The 18,121-nt window shown below is 39.1% G+C and overlaps 1 protein-coding gene across 1 annotated transcript; it reads left to right on the forward strand.

Moving 5' to 3' along the window:
* The first annotated feature begins 5,656 nt into the window (after positions 1 to 5,656).
* Positions 5,657 to 17,862, forward strand: NDUFB6 (NADH:ubiquinone oxidoreductase subunit B6). The gene is made up of 4 exons (XM_055301778.1): positions 5,657 to 5,958; positions 9,233 to 9,325; positions 14,002 to 14,046; positions 17,691 to 17,862. The coding sequence occupies exons 1-4, from the start codon at positions 5,779 to 5,781 to the stop codon at positions 17,757 to 17,759; spliced, it is 387 nt and encodes a 128-aa protein (XP_055157753.1). The 5' UTR covers positions 5,657 to 5,778; the 3' UTR covers positions 17,760 to 17,862.
* The last annotated feature ends 259 nt before the right edge of the window (positions 17,863 to 18,121 follow it).

The raw sequence follows: 18,121 nt of genomic DNA on the forward strand, positions 1-18,121 counted from the left end.
TACCTGGACTCTACTAGATCCTAAGTTGAAGAAGAGAGATTATTGACAGAAGACAACCTGTCACCTTATCTCCCGGCTCCTTTTCCTTGCCCACTGTGCTGTAGCTCCTTCCCGGTTTTGTGGACTGGTTAACGAGATCTTATGAAAAGCTCAACTTAATTGTATAGTATTTATAATTTTCCCACAAGCTAGAGTGCCCTCTTGTGGGGATATCCAGTAGTTATCCAGGTATTACTGACCTTTTGAATTTACATACATTTCCCAGGTATGGTAAGTGAGCATGCTTCCTCACTGTATTTTGTTTTTATTCAACTCATCTTCTTCATGAGTTTCATAGCCATAGGTAAATGGGAAGGGGTAGAAATATGGGAGGCAGTAGCCAGTGGTATTAAGAATATATTTTAGAGGGATGCCTGGGTGGCTCAGCAGTTGAGTGTCGGCCTCTGGCTCAGGGCTTGATCCCACAGTTCTGAGATCCGGTCCTACATCCGGCTCCCTACAGAGAGCCTGCTTCTCCCTCTGCCTGTTTCTCTGCCTCTCTGTGTCTCTCATGAATGAATGGATAAAATCTTAAAAACATATATACATATATATTGATTTTTTTCTTTCTTTTTCTTCTTAAAGGTAATGGTGGTAGGAGAAAAGAGTAAGTTAGAATGAAGGTCTCAAGTTCAAGAAATTAGTAGATATCTTTAACTCTACTCACTAAAGAAGCATTTATGTGGGTTACCAAATGCCTTATTGAGGATCTATATCCTTCCTGGGATGAGTGAGAACTCAGAGACTTAACTCTCACTTGACTATCAGTTTTTGTGTCTCATCAGAACAAAGTTGGGAGCTCTAGCCTAAGAAGGATGTAGAATTTTAGTCTAAAATGTAGTTCTGGGCAGCCCAGGTGGCTCAGCGGTTTAGTGCCGCCTTCAGCCCAGGACCTGATCCTGGAGACCCGGGATCGAGTCCCATGTCAGGCTCCCTGCACGGAGCCTGCTTCTTCTGCCTCTCTCTCTCTCGATCTCTCTCTGTATGTGTGTGTGTGTGTCTCATGAATAAATGAATAAAATCTTAAAAAATTAAATAAAAAATAAAATGTAGTTCTTCTAAGATAGAATGAGGGTTGATAATAGCTTAAATGCATAGTATATTTATTACTTCAAGACATACAATCTTTGAAAACTTTTTATTTGGAAGAACTTCAAAAATATACAAAATCGTTTATGAAAAGAGTATAATCCTCTCCCACATTTTCCTCTTAGCATCAACAATTACCAACTTATTACTAATCTTATTTCCTTGAAACCTCTATTCTCCCTCTCCAATTATTTAGAAGTAAATTCCAGGCATAGTACCCTCTCACCCATAAGTATTTCAGAAAGTATCTCTAAGAGATAAGAATTCCTCTTAAAAATATGACAATATCATCATTTTAAAAATTAACAATTATTCCTTAATATCCTAATAGATCAAGGTAGTGTTCACATTTCTCTCATTGTTTCTCATTTTAAAAAGACCGGATTTAGTTTTAGGTTTATAATAGTATTGGGAAAAAAGTACAGAGAATTTCCAAATACCCCCTGCTCTCTCGCACATGCAGAGCCTCCTCCATTATCAACATCCCTCATCAGAATAGTGCTCTTTTTTTAATACCAAGGATGAACCTACCTTGACACACTATAATCACCCAAACTCCATAGTTTACCTTAGGATTCACTCTTGGTGGCATACATTCAATGGGTTTGAGCAAATGTATAACAACATATATCCATTATTACAATATCACACAGAATATTTTCACTGCCCTAAAAACCCTATGTTCTTCCTATTCATACACCAACTCCTGCCTCCTGGCCTGGCAACCACTGATCGTTTTACTGCCTCCATAGTTTTGCTTTTCCAGAATGTCATACAGTGGGAGTCAGATAGTATGCAGCCTTCTTATATCGGCTTCTTTCTTAGTAATATGCATGTAAGGTTCTTTCATGCCTTTTTATCAGTTGGTAGCTCATTTCTTTTTGTTATATAATATTCTATTGTCTGGATGTACCACAGTTTATCCATTTACCTACAGAAGGACATCTTGGTTGCTTCCAAATTTTGGCAGTTATGAATAAAGCTGCTATAAACATCCATATGAGGGTTTTGTGTGGACGTAAGTTTTCAATTCCTTTCCTTAAATACAAAGGAGTGTGATTGCTGGATCATATAGTAAGAGTATATTTAATTTTGTAAGAAACTGCCAAATGGTCTTCCAAAGTGACTGTAATACTTTGCATTCCCACCAATAATTTATGAGAGTTTCTATTTCTTCTCATTCTCACCAGCATTTGTTGTTGTCAGGGTCCCAGATTTTGGCCCTTCTAATAGCTGTATAATGGTATCTCACTGTTCTAATTTGCATTTCCCTGATGATATATGATGTGGAACATGTTTTCATGTGCTTTCTTGCCATCTGTAGATCTTCTTTAGTGAGGTATCTATTGTGGTCTTTAGCCCATTTTTTACACTGCTTGTTTATTTTCTTATTTGTGAGTTATTATCTTTTAATCCGTGGCTTCTCTTTTTCTTCCCCTCTCTCATTTTATCTTTCCCTTCAATATATTTTTGTTCAAGAAATGAAGTCTATTGTCTACAGTTTTGACTATACGGAATTTTTGAATGTACTATTTTGGTGCTGTTTAGGAGTTAGAGGAGTCTGTACCTGTATTTCCTTTAAAGGAGTAGTTAGATGAAAAACATCAGATTGAAGTTCAGCTTTTTGTTTGGCAAGACTAACTTCACAGGCAGTGAAGCAGTTTTCCACCAGGAGGCGCAGGTGCTCTCTTTTCGGGATGTCAGCAGCATTATTTTTTTAAGTATTAGTTGCCATACCCAATATGGAACTTGAATTCATGATCCTGAGATTGAGAGTCACATGCTCTACCCACTGAAATGTCAGCAGCTTTTCATCATCCCTTCTTTTAAGACCTTTTTTTAAATTTTATTTTTAAAAAATATTTTATTTATTTATTCATCAGAGACACACACAGAGAGAGGCAGAGACACAGGCAGAGCGAGAGGCAGGCTCCATGTAGGGAGCTTGGTGTGGGACTCCATCCCAGGACTCCAGGACCACACCCTGGGCTGAAGGCAGGCGCTAAACCTCTGAGCCACACAGGGATCCTCCTCCTCCTTCTTTTATTAGGTTTTTATGCTTCTTTAATTAAATTTTCCTTCATCAACTATTTTGTTACTCCAAGATGCAATTTATATAGAGATGCCAGAAAAGTGCTTGATTTTTCCCCTTCACTTAACAGTTTTCAAAATAATGAATTGGTTCCCTAATACCATCCAAAAATGATCAATGGGTTGTTTTTCTTTTTTTTTTTTAACTTATTATGAACTCATGTGCGTGAACCTATTTGATATTTTCATTCCACTGAAATCATTATACTTACTGATGCTCAAATTATTTTCTTTGACCAGAGGAAGTCTATTTAAGTTGGTTCCAGGGATCCCCGGGTGGCGCAGCGGTTGGGCGCCTGCCTTTGGCCCAGGGCGCGATCCTGGAGTCCTGGGATGGAGTCCCACACCAAGCTCCCTACATGGAGCCTGCCTCTCGCTCTGCCTGTGTCTCTCTCTGTGTGTGACTATCATAAATAAATAAAAAAAAATAAGTTGGTTCCTGAATCCTTTTGACATGAACCTGTCTTTAAAAATTTCCCTGCTTTCTGCTAACACAATATGTTCCTGGCTTCTTTTACATTTCTATAACTCAGACATGGAATTAGCTATTTCTCTAAAGCAGTGGTTCTCAAAGTGTGATCTGGAGACCCCTGGGAGTCCCTGTGATCCTTTCATGGGGTCTGTGAGACCAGAATTATTTTCCTACTAATACTAAGATGCTTGGCCCTTTTAAATTTTCGGTCTCTCATAAATGTATATATAGTTTCCCAAGGGCTACCTGGTGTATGATATTATGACTGAATGTACAAGTGGTTTTAAAAATTCTGCTGTCATTTATTGGCCCAGACAAAAATGTAAAATGATGGCACTCTTCTCACAAAATATTTTTTGTTAATGGATATTTTGTTATTTTAAAATCTGTTTTAATTTCCAATGCAGTAAACATCAGTAGGTATAACCCATGCACACAAAAGCTCTTTGGGATCCTCAATAGTTTTTAAGAGTTTAAAGAAATTTGAGAAGCAAAATGTTTGAGAACTGCAAACATTTGCAGTTCTCAGGAGTCCTGGCTCCTTCTAATGGGAAATGGTATTTAGAAATCACAATCTAGGAGCTAGATATGTTCATCGTCACTAGATTGGCCGTTGTTTTGGGGCCATTTCAATGGGCAGAGCTAGGATAAATAATAAATATGTTTAAAGATAAAATACATCATGAGTTGTTACTGAGTCTTTCGATTCAAATTCAGGACTTCAAAGTTTTTACTTAAACTCGTGCAACTTACATTTGTGTCTCGTTTCTCCTATTACAAAAATTCCAGCATAAATGTTTATTTTCAGTGTCAGATTAATAATACCACCACTACCAACAATCTAATTACCTAAAACAGTTTAAGATTTTTTTTGGCAGTTCCTTTTTCTTTGAGGTGTCTCTCTCTCTCTAGATGCATAGTAATTTGATGGGTTAAACTAATTGAAGTGGTGTGTGTTCTGGAGGTTATGCCATGTAGCAGATCAGTTAGATTCATGTATTTTCACTTTTGATTTCTAGAGGAGATTTTGTAAATTTAATTGTTTTATAATAAAATGTTTACATTGCTTTAGACTAAATCGGTTACATAGGATATATTCAGAGATGCCTACCTTCTATCCCTGTCTCCTCTCTCCTATTCCCTTTCCTCCCCTCTTGGTAGCATTTTAAAACAAAACAAGTTTCCTTCCTTTTATTTTTAAAATATAAGCAAACATATATGTATATTCAGTATTACTACGACTCTTCTCTCTCGGGATAAAAGGGAGCATACTACATACACTTCCCTCCACTTCGTTTTCTTTCACTTAATATATTCTAGGGATCGTTCCACGGTTGCATGTAGAGCACTTCATTCCAGTGTTGCACCATAATCCATTCAACCAGTCCACTATTGAGGAATTTGGGGATAATCTTCAGTATTTTATTGTAAATAGCGCTGCAGTGTTTACGCCTGCATACTCTTTTCATATTTTCACCACCACATCTTTGGGATAGAGTCCTCGACGTGGGATTGCTGGGTCAAAGCAAGAACGTGCCGAATTCTGTTAGACATTTAGCTACTCTTTCTGCCTCCGCCGTCCAGATGAAGGAACAGACGGAGACTGCCCAAGGTCGCTTTACCGGTTACTTACACGGCTGGGGGTTTAAACTTGGAAGTACCGTCCTCCACATTCTCCAGGTCGGGGGAAGAGGAGCACCAAGGCGGGCGAGGGGGGTGAAGAATCTGCGCTTGGACCTCACATTCATTGGATCACAGACCCTCGTCCTCCCAGGGCCGAGCACGCCACTCCGTCCTCGGACCTCCCCTGCTTCCTTCTTCCGGCCACTCGGCCTCCCCCTCTCCCACAGCTAAAACGCGCCGCCACCCCCCTCGCGGGTAATCGCCGCGGAGACACTGCGCAAGCCCAGCCGCCGCGCGCAGACTGCAGCCGGGGCAGGGGCAGGGGCAGGAGCGTGGTGACGTCATAATGGCGCGCCGCTCCCGGCGTCCTCGCAAGGTCGCCTCGGAGCGGGGCTGGCTGCGCGCCTAAGGGACCGGACGCTGGTCGGGGACGCGCCGCGTCCTGCCTTGGTGCCGGCGGCGACATGGCGGGGTACACGCCAGACGAGAAGCTTCGTCTGCAGCAGCTCCAACAGCTGAGAAGGCGATGGCTAAAGGACCAGGAGCTCAGCGCCCGGGAGCCGGTGCTGCCCCCGCAGCGGGTGTGGCCTATGGAGAAATTTTGGAATAAGTTTTTGCGGGACCAGACCCCCTGGAAGAACGTGGTGAGTGAGGGGCCTCCCCGGCGCTGATGCTCGCGCCCTGCTGCGCCCCCCAGCGTGGCTGCTGGGCGCCTCCTGCCCGTTGTGGCCACACCAGGGACTGACATCACTCCGGGCCGGCAAGGCCAGGCGGTTCCTTGAAGGAGAACCAGGTTCAACCGGGACTTAGGCTTAGCAGGTTCGCTAACTTGTCCCGAGAGTCCTGGGCTGGAAGTTCTGGAGTTCAGGAGCACATGGAGCTTTGGGAGAGTCCTGCCCTGTCGCTGTCAAGTGTGACGAGAAGGAGGCGAATCTTTTTTTTTTTTTCCCCATTTGTTTTTATGGAAGTTCAATTTGCCAACATAGAGTATAAATAACACCCAGTGCTCATCCCGTCAAGTGCCCCCCTCAGTGCCCGTCACCCAGCCACCCCCACCCCGCCACCTCACGCACCCTAGGTTCGTTTCCCAGAGTTAGGAGTCTCTCATGGTTTGTCTCCCTCTAATTTTTCCCACACAGTTCTCCTCCTTTCCCTTATAATCCCTTTCACTATTTCTCATATTCTCCATATGAGTGACACCGTATAATGTTTGTCCTTCTCCGATTGACTTACTTCACTCAGCATAACACCCTCCACTTCCATCCACGTTGAAGCAAATGGTGGGTATTTGTCGTTTCTAATGGCTGAGTAATATTCCATTGTATACATAGACCACATCTTCTTTATCCATTCATCTTTCGATGGGCACCGAGGCTCCTTCCACAGTTTGACTATTGTGGACATGGCTGCTAGAAACATCGGGGTGCAGGTGTCCTGGCGTTTCATTGCATCTGTATCTTTGGGGTAAATCCCTAACAGTGCAATTGCTGGGTCGTAGGGCAGGTCTATTTTTAACTCTTTGAGGAACCTCCACACAGTTTTCCAGAGTGGCTGCACCAGTTCACATTCCCACCAACAGTGTAAGAGGGTTCCCTTTTCTCCGCATCCTCTCCAACATTTGTTGTTTCCTGCCTTGTTAATTTTCCCCATTCTCACTGGTGTGAGGTGGTATCTCATTGTGGTTTTGATTTGTATTTCCCTGATGGCCAGTGATGCGGAGCATTTTCTCATGTGCTTGTTGGCCATGTCTATGTCTTCCTCTGTGAAATTTATGTTCATGTCTTTTGCCTATTTCATGATTGGATTGTTTGTTTCTTGGGTGTTGAATTTAATAAGTTCTTTATAGATTTTGGATACTAGCCCTTTATCTGATATATCATTTGCAAATATCTTCTCCCATTCTGTAGGTTGTCTTTTAGTTTTGTTGGCTGTTTCTTTTGCTGTGCAGAAGCTTTTTATTCTGATTAAGTCCCAATAATTCATTTTTGCTTTTGTTTCCCTTGCCTTCATAGATGTATCTTGCAAGAAGTTGCTGTGGCCAAGTTCAAAAAGGGTGTTGCCTGAGTTCTTCTCTAGGACTTTGATGGATTCTTGTCTCACATTTAGATCTTTCATTCATTTTGAGTTTATCTTTGTGTATGGTGTAGGAGAATGGTCTGGTTTCATTCTTCTGCACGTGGCTGTCCAATTTTCTCAGCACCATTTATTGAAGAGACTGTCCTTTTTCCAGTGGATATTCTTAAAGAGGCAAATCTTTGCTTAGGTTTTGCAGAATGATAGAAGGATTCACTTGAGTGAAAATTCTGTAACTTTAGTTATTTAAGAACACCTATCTGCTTTGTAAGGTTGAGGTTATAGAGGATAACACTACACTTAACTACTAGAAGACACAAGGAGCCTCTAACTGGTCATCTAACTCCATGTGATCACCATAAAAGATAGGATCCTGTTGGTATGCTTAATGAGTAATATTCAAGAACCACCTTTCTGAACTACCACTATGTACTTTTAACACACTGTTTAATTTAAAAGTGACATTTCTGGGCTTTACACTGCAGAAAGTCACTCATTTAAGAGCTGTCTTTATTTTCAGGGTCTCTGGACATTTTCTTAGGTCATTAAATTACATCAATTTAAGTGATGAACACTCTTATCTCAAAATTGCTTTCAACAAGCCACAACATTGACTAATGATAATGGTAGTGACACTATTAAGTAACGCTTGAGTACTTACTTTCTGCCCTGCATTTTGCTGAAGGTGTGACATGTGTTACTTTATTTAATTCTTTACTTCTGTAAGGTAGAAACGACTCCAAATCCTTAATTTAAATGTGTAGTAGAAAATGAGACCTACAAAAATCGAGTGATTTATTCGTGGTCACAGAGTTAGGAGTTGAAGGAGTTCACATTGAGATCCAAGTGTATCTACTTTCTTACTGTGCTACCAAGTCTTGTGCAAATTTTTCTGAGAAAGTGGTATTAGATACTTATTTATGGTGGTAAAATTAAACTTTAATTCAACTTTGCTGTCACCTTTTGTATCCCTGACATTATCCCTGACATTGTTGATTTTGGCAGCTACTGGTTGAAAGCTAACATCCCACCCAACAGCCAGTGATATAAGGAAGTAAATAATTATTTTAGTCTGTTTTTCCATACTTTGAATTAATTTTCCTTCTATAATCATATGTACTATAGCACCTAGGGTCTAGTTATCCCTGGTAATAAAGGTATGTTTCAGTCAAATTGGCTGCCTCATGAAGGTTCCATTTTTAGTTCTATTTTACCTTTCTTTTTAAAAATAGTGTACTTGAAAGCATCTCAAAGTGAGCTTGGAACACCTCTATCTATTCCAGTATGTAAAACTTTCTTTTTCAAGCTTTGGTGTGCTCAGGGTTGTGCCTTATACCTAGAATGGTGCAAGTGATGTTGATTGTGGTATCTGAAATTGGTAAATTAGGGGGTTGACTTTATCTGAAAAATTCTGTAGGTTTGATTATTCTAATTAAATTGGTTAAAGTTATTTTTTCATTATTTATGCCATGTTTATCTTTAGTAAACTTATAATAAGGACATTTTTAAAAGTCTTTAAAATACATATATATATACATGTCTATGACATACATATCTATATCTATATGTATATATATATATATATCTATGAATACCTTACTGTAGCTTTGCAAAATGGTAATTGTCTTGAGCCTTGTTTGCTCTGAACTCTGTAGTTATGCCCTAGCAGGTCCTTTGTTTAATAAAAATACTTAAATGAGTGAGGTTACTTACAGACTGTAAGGAAATATATAGCAAGTAGACATTTAAAAATAATCATGAAATTATTATATCATTGATGCATTTTTTCTGCCACAAACATAAAAAAATGAGATACCTGATCATGTATGTTTCTTTTCTCCCCAGATTTACAAGGTATACCGACACGGTATCTTTGCTTTTACTCATGTACTTATACCTGCCTGGATTGTTCATTATTATATCAAATATCATGTGAATGTAAGTATGTTTTAAGTATGTATTTTTCAGAATTATTTTTAATATTGTACAAAATTATTTCCTATGTGGGCATGCCTTACCCTGCTTTACTTAGTGGAAATAATCTGCCACTTAAAACTGATTTTGAAAAATAAAAACAAACTGATTTTGAACTACTTTCAATAAAATAGTTAAGTAAAAGTTTTATTGAAACTTAAGGAAAGTGTGGTTTTTTATTTATTTATTTTTTTTAAGTTTTATTTATTTATTCATGAGAGACAGAGAGAGAGAGAGAGAGAGGCAGAGACAGGCAGAGGGAGAAGCAGGTTCCATGCAGGGAGCCCGATGTGGGACTTGATCCTGGGACTACAGGATCATGCCCTGGGTTAAAGGCAGGCGCTAAACTGCTGAGCCACCCAGGGATCCCTGATTTTTTTTTTAATTAATCTTTATATTAGTTTATTACAACTTGAAGTGCTTTCTCTCTCTCTCTCTCTCTCTTTTTTTTTTTTTTTTTTTTTATTTATGATAGTCACACAGAGAGAGAGAGAGAGGCAGAGACATAGGCAGAGGGAGAAGCAGGCTCCATGCACCGGGAGCCCGACGTGGGATTCGATCCCGGGTCTCCAGGATCGCGCCCTGGGCCAAAGGCAGGCGCCAAACCTCTGCGCCACCCAGGGATCCCTGAAGTGCATTTTCTCATAAAAACAATGTTTAAATGATCAGAATGAAATCAACCTCATAATACTAGTGTAAACTTGGGGTTCTAAGTAGGAAGGGAGCAAAGAATTTCTGCTCCTTTTCTGAGCATAGATATGATACAGAATAAAGTCAAAATAGACAAAGGTTATCTTTGTTATCGTCCTATTTCCCTTCCCTTCATTCTGATTTTCACCATTTTCGTTCTTTAGAATCCAGGATGTCCAAAAGCTTGAACTTTGTCATGGGAAGATCTTGCATGTGGTGATTAAACTGAGGCAGTTGCCATATTTTAAAGTCAAGGGATAGTCTGGTATAGGTGTTGGATCCAAGGCAGGGTGAAGAAGGAGTACATTTAAGGGAGCGCAGTGGTGGCTGCCCAGCATGGAGTGTTGTAATCCAAACCCATTCTTATATCCAGTGAGGTTATTAGGTCCCAGGGAGAGGGGGATGTTGGGGGTGGTGGTGGTGAGTATACCTGTTTGGAGAGTAGCAGTGGTAGTAACCTGGGGTAGGATATTGGAACCTGAGCAAGGGGAAGAGGACATCTGTAAGAAGGATGGTTTGGGGCAATGATGGAGTGGCAGTCTATAGTAAGATGTCAGGACCTGAATGAGGAAGCTTTGCATTTTTCAATAAGAGAGTGAGTTGATAAAGTGCTATATTTAGGAAAACATAAAAAACATTGATATGATGGGGGTAATTGAAGGGAGGAAAGTACTGATGTGAGGTAAATCAACTAGAGACTGTTGCAGTTTAATAGATTTTAGTTGATGAGAATCTGGTTAGGGTGAAGATAGCAGAAATGAAAAAGAAGAGTGAAGCCCGAAGACTTTTTTTTTTTTTGTATGACAAGCATCTTATTTTTAAAATTAATTTTATTTCATTAAATTGCCAGAACACATTGTTTAAGGAAGACGACTCAAGTTAAGTTGGGAATGAAACCAAAGTTCAGAGGCAGTTAATGACTATAAAATTTCTAGCCTTGGAAGTTATATACATAGGGTTTTGTAAAGGAGTAAATTTGTATAGGAGCATGTGCTGTCAGCATCAGTATTAGGGATGTCCAAGTGGACATGGCCTGTCTTCTATGTTAGAAGCATGAAATTAGTGGAGGCTGGTAGGAATTAGAGTTGGAGTTTAGTGTTTTCACTTTATAAACCAACAGAAAATCTTCCTGCAACCATTAAAGAGGGCTAACAATTTATATGTCTGAGGGTCAGAGGATAGTTTATGTTTCTCTTGCTAATGGGCTTATGCAAAATTTTATATTTATTTTCACCTGCAAGTCCACAGGCTATTTCATAATCATTATATGTCTGTTATTTTTTTACTGTCTTAACATGCAAGACTCTAGAGAAGAAAAATCTATTACTACTGTCAGTGCAGTTTTTTTTTTTTTAAGATTTTATTTATTTATTCATGAGAGACAGAGAGAGGCAGAGGGAGAAGCAGGCTCCTTGTGGGGAGCCCAATGTGGGACTCGATCCCGGGACTCCGGAATCACGCCCTGAGCTGAAGGTAGACACTCATCCACTGAGTCACCCAGGCAATCCAGTACAAGTTTTTTTTTTTTTTTAATATCCAAGAGTGGTTTTTATGTTCAGAAAGAACTGTCCACAGTTACCTGGAATATAAATTAAAATTCAGTTTATCAGTTTCAGATTTAAAAAATCTCCTTTTTTCCTATTCTTTATATTCAGTTTAAAAATTCTGTTAAATTACTTATACATCTAGTAAAATATGAGCAGTCTCCTTTGTTTGTTCTTATAATCTTTGGAGTAATTCAAGTTGAACTCTCCTAAATTCCACTTACAAATATAATCATATCTCTTACATGTTTTAAGCTGTGTTTAGACATTTTATATTTATATGCTGAATTTTGTTTTTAAGCATTTATAGGGCAAGTTAATGACACTAGGAAGCAAAATCTTTTTAAACTTATGGTCACAAGCCTAAATCAATTATGCAATTTAACTAGAATCCTAAAACTAATCTTTTAGAACCTCTAATAGCCAGATTGATTACCTTAAACAATACAAATGTTCTAAATAGCAGAATATATGGATTGTCCTGGTGTTTTAAGAATTTATTAAATTTGACATCTGTTTATTCTCTAGGTTTAATCTTTATTATATCTATATTTAACTAAATTTTTCTAGGATTGAAAAGACATCTTCTAAGAGAAGTAGATTTAATAAGGTGCTGTTACTGGTTTGACAATTAGAGACTTTAATGTAGTTGCTTATCTGAGGGAGTCATACTTCCAGGAGATTTTTCCTGAGCCACAGATGGACATAATTAGCTAAAGGTTTTAATGTCAATAGAGGTCCCAAAATTTCTCCCTTACCTTATTCCTTCTCTGGATTTGGGTAGATCTGCATCCTCATTTATGTTGTAGCCAGTTTGCTTCAGTTAACACCTTTACTGACTAATTGAATTTTACATTCTAGGGACATTTCAGTGTCTTCTTGCCTCTGGCCCCAGTACTTCAAAGACATTTTAATGTATTTACATTGTATTCTGAATTTATTTCCTGCTTGTGGCTCCAGTTTGAGTCTTAAATTATGCCAATCATCTTTTAATAAAATTTTGTTCGTGTGTTATCTTATGCAGATGTGTATGCTTAATAAATACATTTATTTAACAAACATTTTTGGTATCTCTTGTGTGCAAGGCACTGTTCTAAACATGGGGATATAGCAGTGAACAAAGCAGATTGAGTCTCTGCCCTCATGAAATGTTTATTCTAGTCTTGAAGACTGGCAATAAATAAGGAGGCATATAATGTTATAGGGGGTGATAATCTATAGAAGAAAAACTAAGCAGGGTAAAAGACTAGATATTGCTGGGAAAGTGCTGTTTTAAAAGAAACATAGGGCAGCCCAGGTGGCTCAGCGGTTTAGCGCCACCTTCGGCCCAGGGCGTGACCCTGGAGACCCGGGATCGAGTCCCATGTGGGGCTCCCTGCATGGAGCCTGCTCTTCCCTCTGCCTGTGTCTCTGCCTCTCTCTCTCTGTGTGTCTCTCATGAATAAATAAATAAAATATTTAAAAAAGAAAAGAAACATAAATGAAATAAGGATATGGACCAAGCAGATATCTAAAAGAACATTTCAGGTAGAGGAATCATTTCATATAGGGGCCCTGAGGCACAAGCAGACCCAACTGATTGCACTAATAGCAAAGGAACTGCTGGGCACCTGGGTGGCTCAGTCGGTTGAGTGTGTGCCTTCAGCTCAGGTCATAATCCTGGAGTCCCGGGATCGAGGCCTACCTCAGGCTCAGCATGGTGGGGGGGGGGTCTGCTTCTCCCTCTCCACTGCCCCCCTCGTGCTCTCTCACTCTGTCTCTCTCAAATAAATTATCTTAAAGGAAAAAAAATAGCAAAGGAACTACTGTGGCTACAATACAGAGAGAGAGAGAGAGAGAGAGAGAGAGAAGATCAGATAGCCAAGGGCCAGATTGTATTGGGTCTTAGATATCACAGCAAGGACTTTGGTTTTTGCTCTAAGAATTCTGAAACTTTGAGCAGAGGAGTGGTCCATCTTAAAAGAATCACTCTACTCTGCCATGTGGAGAGTAGACTAAGGGGGCATGTGTAGACACCAGGACACTAGTGGATAAAAGAAATGATAGAAGCTTGAATAACGGTAGTAGTACTAGGTAGTGAGAAATAGTTGGATTCATGATATAATCTCAAGATAGAACCAACAGCATCTGCTGAGGAGTCAAGGTTTTTGGCCTTTCAGACTAGAATGAAAGTGCCATTTGCTGCAATAAGGAAACATTTGGGGCTGGGGGAGGTTACAAGCTGGACCTGGTTAAATTTGAGATGACTACTGGTGATAGCCAAATAAAGATCTTGAGTGAACAGCTGAATGTAGGAGTCTGGAGTTCAGTGAAAGTTTGGGGCTTAAGTTAAAAATTTGGGATATGATCTATTTTATTTTAGAAAACAATCTAAAACTAATTAACAGAGCATTACTTTTATTGCAGGCAAAACCATATGCCATTGTTGAAAGGAAGCCCAGAATATTCCCAGTAAGTCTTAATATGTCTGATTTTTCTTTTATTACTTTTCTCTCTCCTTTTTCTCCCTGTGATCATTAAAGTGCTCCTTTCTTTTGTCATTTTAAGTTTGTTTTGTACATTCTTGTAAAAAAAAAAAAAGAGATACTGTAAGGCAGCAGTTACAGTTGAAAATGGGAGGTGGGCATATTTCTTTGGAAGCTGGATGTAAAATTTAAATGACCTTTATAGTCCTAAAGTGAACTGAAGATACCAACAGTTTTTTACTGGTACCCTGTTTCATGTAGGGTTGAGGATTTAGGGCACTAGCCCGAGCAGACACTTGAGCATGTAACAGCAATTGAATTCCTCTGTTATTAATTCCAAACTGTCATTTCTTAGGGCAGTTTGACATTAACTTCTCCATTTGTGGATTTTAAATCTGTTAATGTGTACTTTAAGTTTTGTGTTTGAATATGTAAGCTATTATCCTAATTTAAAGTTGAATCTTTTCAGCATTAAAAGATTACATAGTCATCAGTTGGTATTTTTACTGGTTGTTTGTGAGGTTATTGTTTAAGCATAGCAAAATACAGATTAGGTTCTTGTCCTATTTCTAGTCATAGGTAGATAATGAACTACCATCAATGTCTAAGTCCTGTGACTTTAAAAAGCAAAACTCAGTGTTGGTTCTTGCTTCAATCAAATGACATGGTCTCATTAATCCATTATCATCTGCAACAGAAGGGAACTTTAGGGCAAAGCACCAAAATCGACTAACCCTTCCGGTGGACCTCTGCTTTAGGAATTAGGGGATTTCTTCTATATCTTGTAGCATATAATTGACATGTGTCAGGGCCTTGGTAGTCTCAAAATAGCAAATTATCTTACTGGTTTCACCAGTTGAGTAATTTATTTAATCTTCCATTGAAATAATTATCACTTACTTATTTTGCCATTGTGTTCAAAGGAAAAGAAAGTGAGGCTCTCTTTAGAAGACCACAGTGATCCCATAGCATTTTGCCTAGTCCTGTATTTTTTCCGCCACTCTTCTTGTTTCTGTGCCATTGACCCTTTGAAAAACTTCCCCTGTGAGGACCTAAAGAATGCTCATTTGTACATATATTAGAATAGGATAGGCAGTAACAAACCCTCAGATCTCAGTGGCTTAACAAAACAAAGGTCTATTTCTTATTGACATCTTAGACTGATACACATCAGGTGATCTCCACCATCTTATAGTTAATGCCATCTGGCCTATGAGGCTTCCAAAGATCATGTTAAGGCAGAGTGGGTTGAACATCTCAGGAGGATTTTAAGGTCTAAACTTGGAACTAGCTTAGTGCATCACTTCTCTTCAGATCCTGTTGGCCAGAACTCATTGTCATTGTCACATAGATCTATGTGCTTTTTTTTTTCTTTAAGATTTTATTTATTTATTCACGAGAGACACAGAGTCAGAGACATAGGTAGAAGGAGAACGCAAGCTCCATGCAGGGTGCCCAATGTGGGGCTTGATTCCGGGACTCCGGGATCATGCCCTGAGCTGAAGGCAGACGCTCAACCACTGAGCCACCCAAGTGCCCCTCTATGTGCTTTTTTTAAAAATATATTTCCCAGCCTTCCATGCCTGGAGTCTGTGCCCCAGTCCATCCTTCTAATTACCAAATAGTTCTTCGCTTCCTTCTCCCCACACATATAATATAGTTCTTTCTCTACAGGGAAATCCGAGTCCTGTACCTTCGCTGCAACCAGCCCCAAATGCAGGATCTCCAGACATTGTACAGTAGTGTCTGCCAGGGTTAGATGTGACTTCTTTTGGAGATCTGAGGGTCAGTGAACTAAGAAGGCCAGTTTAATTGTATGCCCTGTCTTCCCCTCACTGTCCCCAAACACACCCATTGCTCAGTGGTGGAATTCGGCAAGCAGTCACTAGTTCTTGGCATTCCTAAATCCCAGTGGTCAAACATCAAGGCTCCTAACAGAGTGCAGTAAGGTAGCTGAATGGGCACTGATTGTTTTCTGGAATACCTTTGTTCATTGTTCTTCCTGGTTCTGTCCATCCAGGGTTTTGGGTTTTTTCTTTTTCTTTTTCTTGTCCATTTTCAACCCAAACTGGACAAGCCAAAATACTTCCTTCACTTATACCTCATCTTCACGTAAAAATACTGTCCATTTTCAACCTAGACCACGTCTAAAATGGGTACTGGGAAGCATGCCCTTCTTAGGGTTGGATAGCCTTTAAAATCTGCCTCCTGCACACAAGGTTGAGTGCCAGAGGTTGTTTTAAGCTCAAACATTCAAAGACTTTTGTTGCCTATATGTTTATTTGATCATCTAGTTCCCACAACAGTTGGTAATTATGTAAAGAAAAATACTTGATGGGAGTCTGTTTGCTTCTAGTCAGTCTCACATGCATCTGTACTTTGTGTAATTGCCAAGTTCTCTCATTTCTTTGTACTCATACAGCTGCCTCTTTAACTCCATGGAGTTATATGGAAGATATTTGAAGAACTGGTTCAAGATCAGTCTGAACTTTGCCATAGGACAGAGCCCTTTTGTTTGGGTTTTATTGGGCTTCTGTTTCTCAATATGTCTTCATTGTTAGCTCTTAGTTTTTAGAGATTCAGAAAGTCTTATTTTCCAGTACTGCAAGGTCCTGAATTTTTTCTTCTTTCCACTTTTGTATCTCCTCTTAAATCTGCCTCTTCTTGCCTGAGCTTATATTTCTTAAAGTATATTCCCAAGGTAGCTAGTAGTAGTCAAACATAGTATAACTTTTTTTTAGCTACTTCTCCCAGAACCTCAATTCATTAGACACTTTGCTTCCAAGTTACTACTGCCCCATCTTTTAGCCTTCAATTCCAGCGTCCTTGCCTCCAATGTTAAGCCAGTGCCATTGGTTTGATTTTTATTACAGCAGCATTAGTGCCACTTTAAGGTAATGCTAACTGTGTAACAAATTACTCCCCAAATGTATAATGGCTTACACACAATAAAAGTCAAGGAATGGCAAGGGTGGGGTTGGGGTTATTTCTAGTCTACCCAGTAATTCGTAAGACTGTTAGGCTCACAAAATCTGTCTAAAACACAAAGCTGAAACTAAAGCTAAGTAATTTGCCTAAAATGATACAGCTTCCTAGAGAAGGTTCCAGAATTCTCACCACTTGATTCTGGCTCCAAAGCCCATGCCCTTTCTACCATACACATTGTATCTAGGTTTGAGAAGATAACAGTGAACCAGCTACCCAGGCAAAGTTTGCATTCTGTCTCTCATATCTGAGTCAAATAGTAAACAGGTGGAAATACATTACCTCCTTCTATTGGATTGAAGCTGTTTCCTCATAACTTTTTAGGGTTTTTCCTATTTCTTGAGGCTATACAAAATAAACATTATCTCTTTATCACCTATGAAGACCACTTTCTTGCTCTTTCTGGAAATTTTGAGTGAAACTTCCCCTTATACTTCCTTCACTTATACCTCACCTTCACATATACTTTAATATTCTGAATATTGCTCATCTTTGGACAGCTTCTACTTTAAGTCTCTTTCAAAATGTGAATGCCACCACTGAACCACATTTTCCTTGTGAGATCTGACCAAGTGAAACTATCATCTCTGCAGGCAAGATTTTTCTGCTAATGCATCTTTGGTTTTTTTTTTTTTTTTTTTTTAGGGTGATATAATTCTGGAGACTGGAGAAGTAATTCCACCAATGAAAGAATTTCCTGATCAACATCATTGAAGATTACTTTAAGATTTCAAAGGCATATGAGGCCACATTTATTGATGCATTATTGTATTTACTGAATATATTTTCTGGAAAAGTAATAAAGTTTACTCTGAGATATGTGTGGTCTATTTCTTCACAAATATTGTACAATTTGCAACTCTTTGAGTTATTTAACAATAAGTAAAAACTGGACAAGCCAAAAAAATATGAGTGATTACCTTTTTCTGGCCATTCTTGACTTGAAAAACAGGATGTAGAAAGTAGTCACATGCCAGATTTTTTTTCTTACATGGTACTTAATCTTATGTGAAGGTATGCAACAGAATGAAATGTTGCAATAAACAAGTATAAGAACAGCAATTCCACAGACTGTT

Source organism: Nyctereutes procyonoides, unplaced genomic scaffold (genome assembly GCF_905146905.1).
Source record: "Nyctereutes procyonoides isolate TBG_1078 unplaced genomic scaffold, NYPRO_anot_genome, whole genome shotgun sequence".
NCBI lineage: Eukaryota > Metazoa > Chordata > Mammalia > Carnivora > Canidae > Nyctereutes > Nyctereutes procyonoides.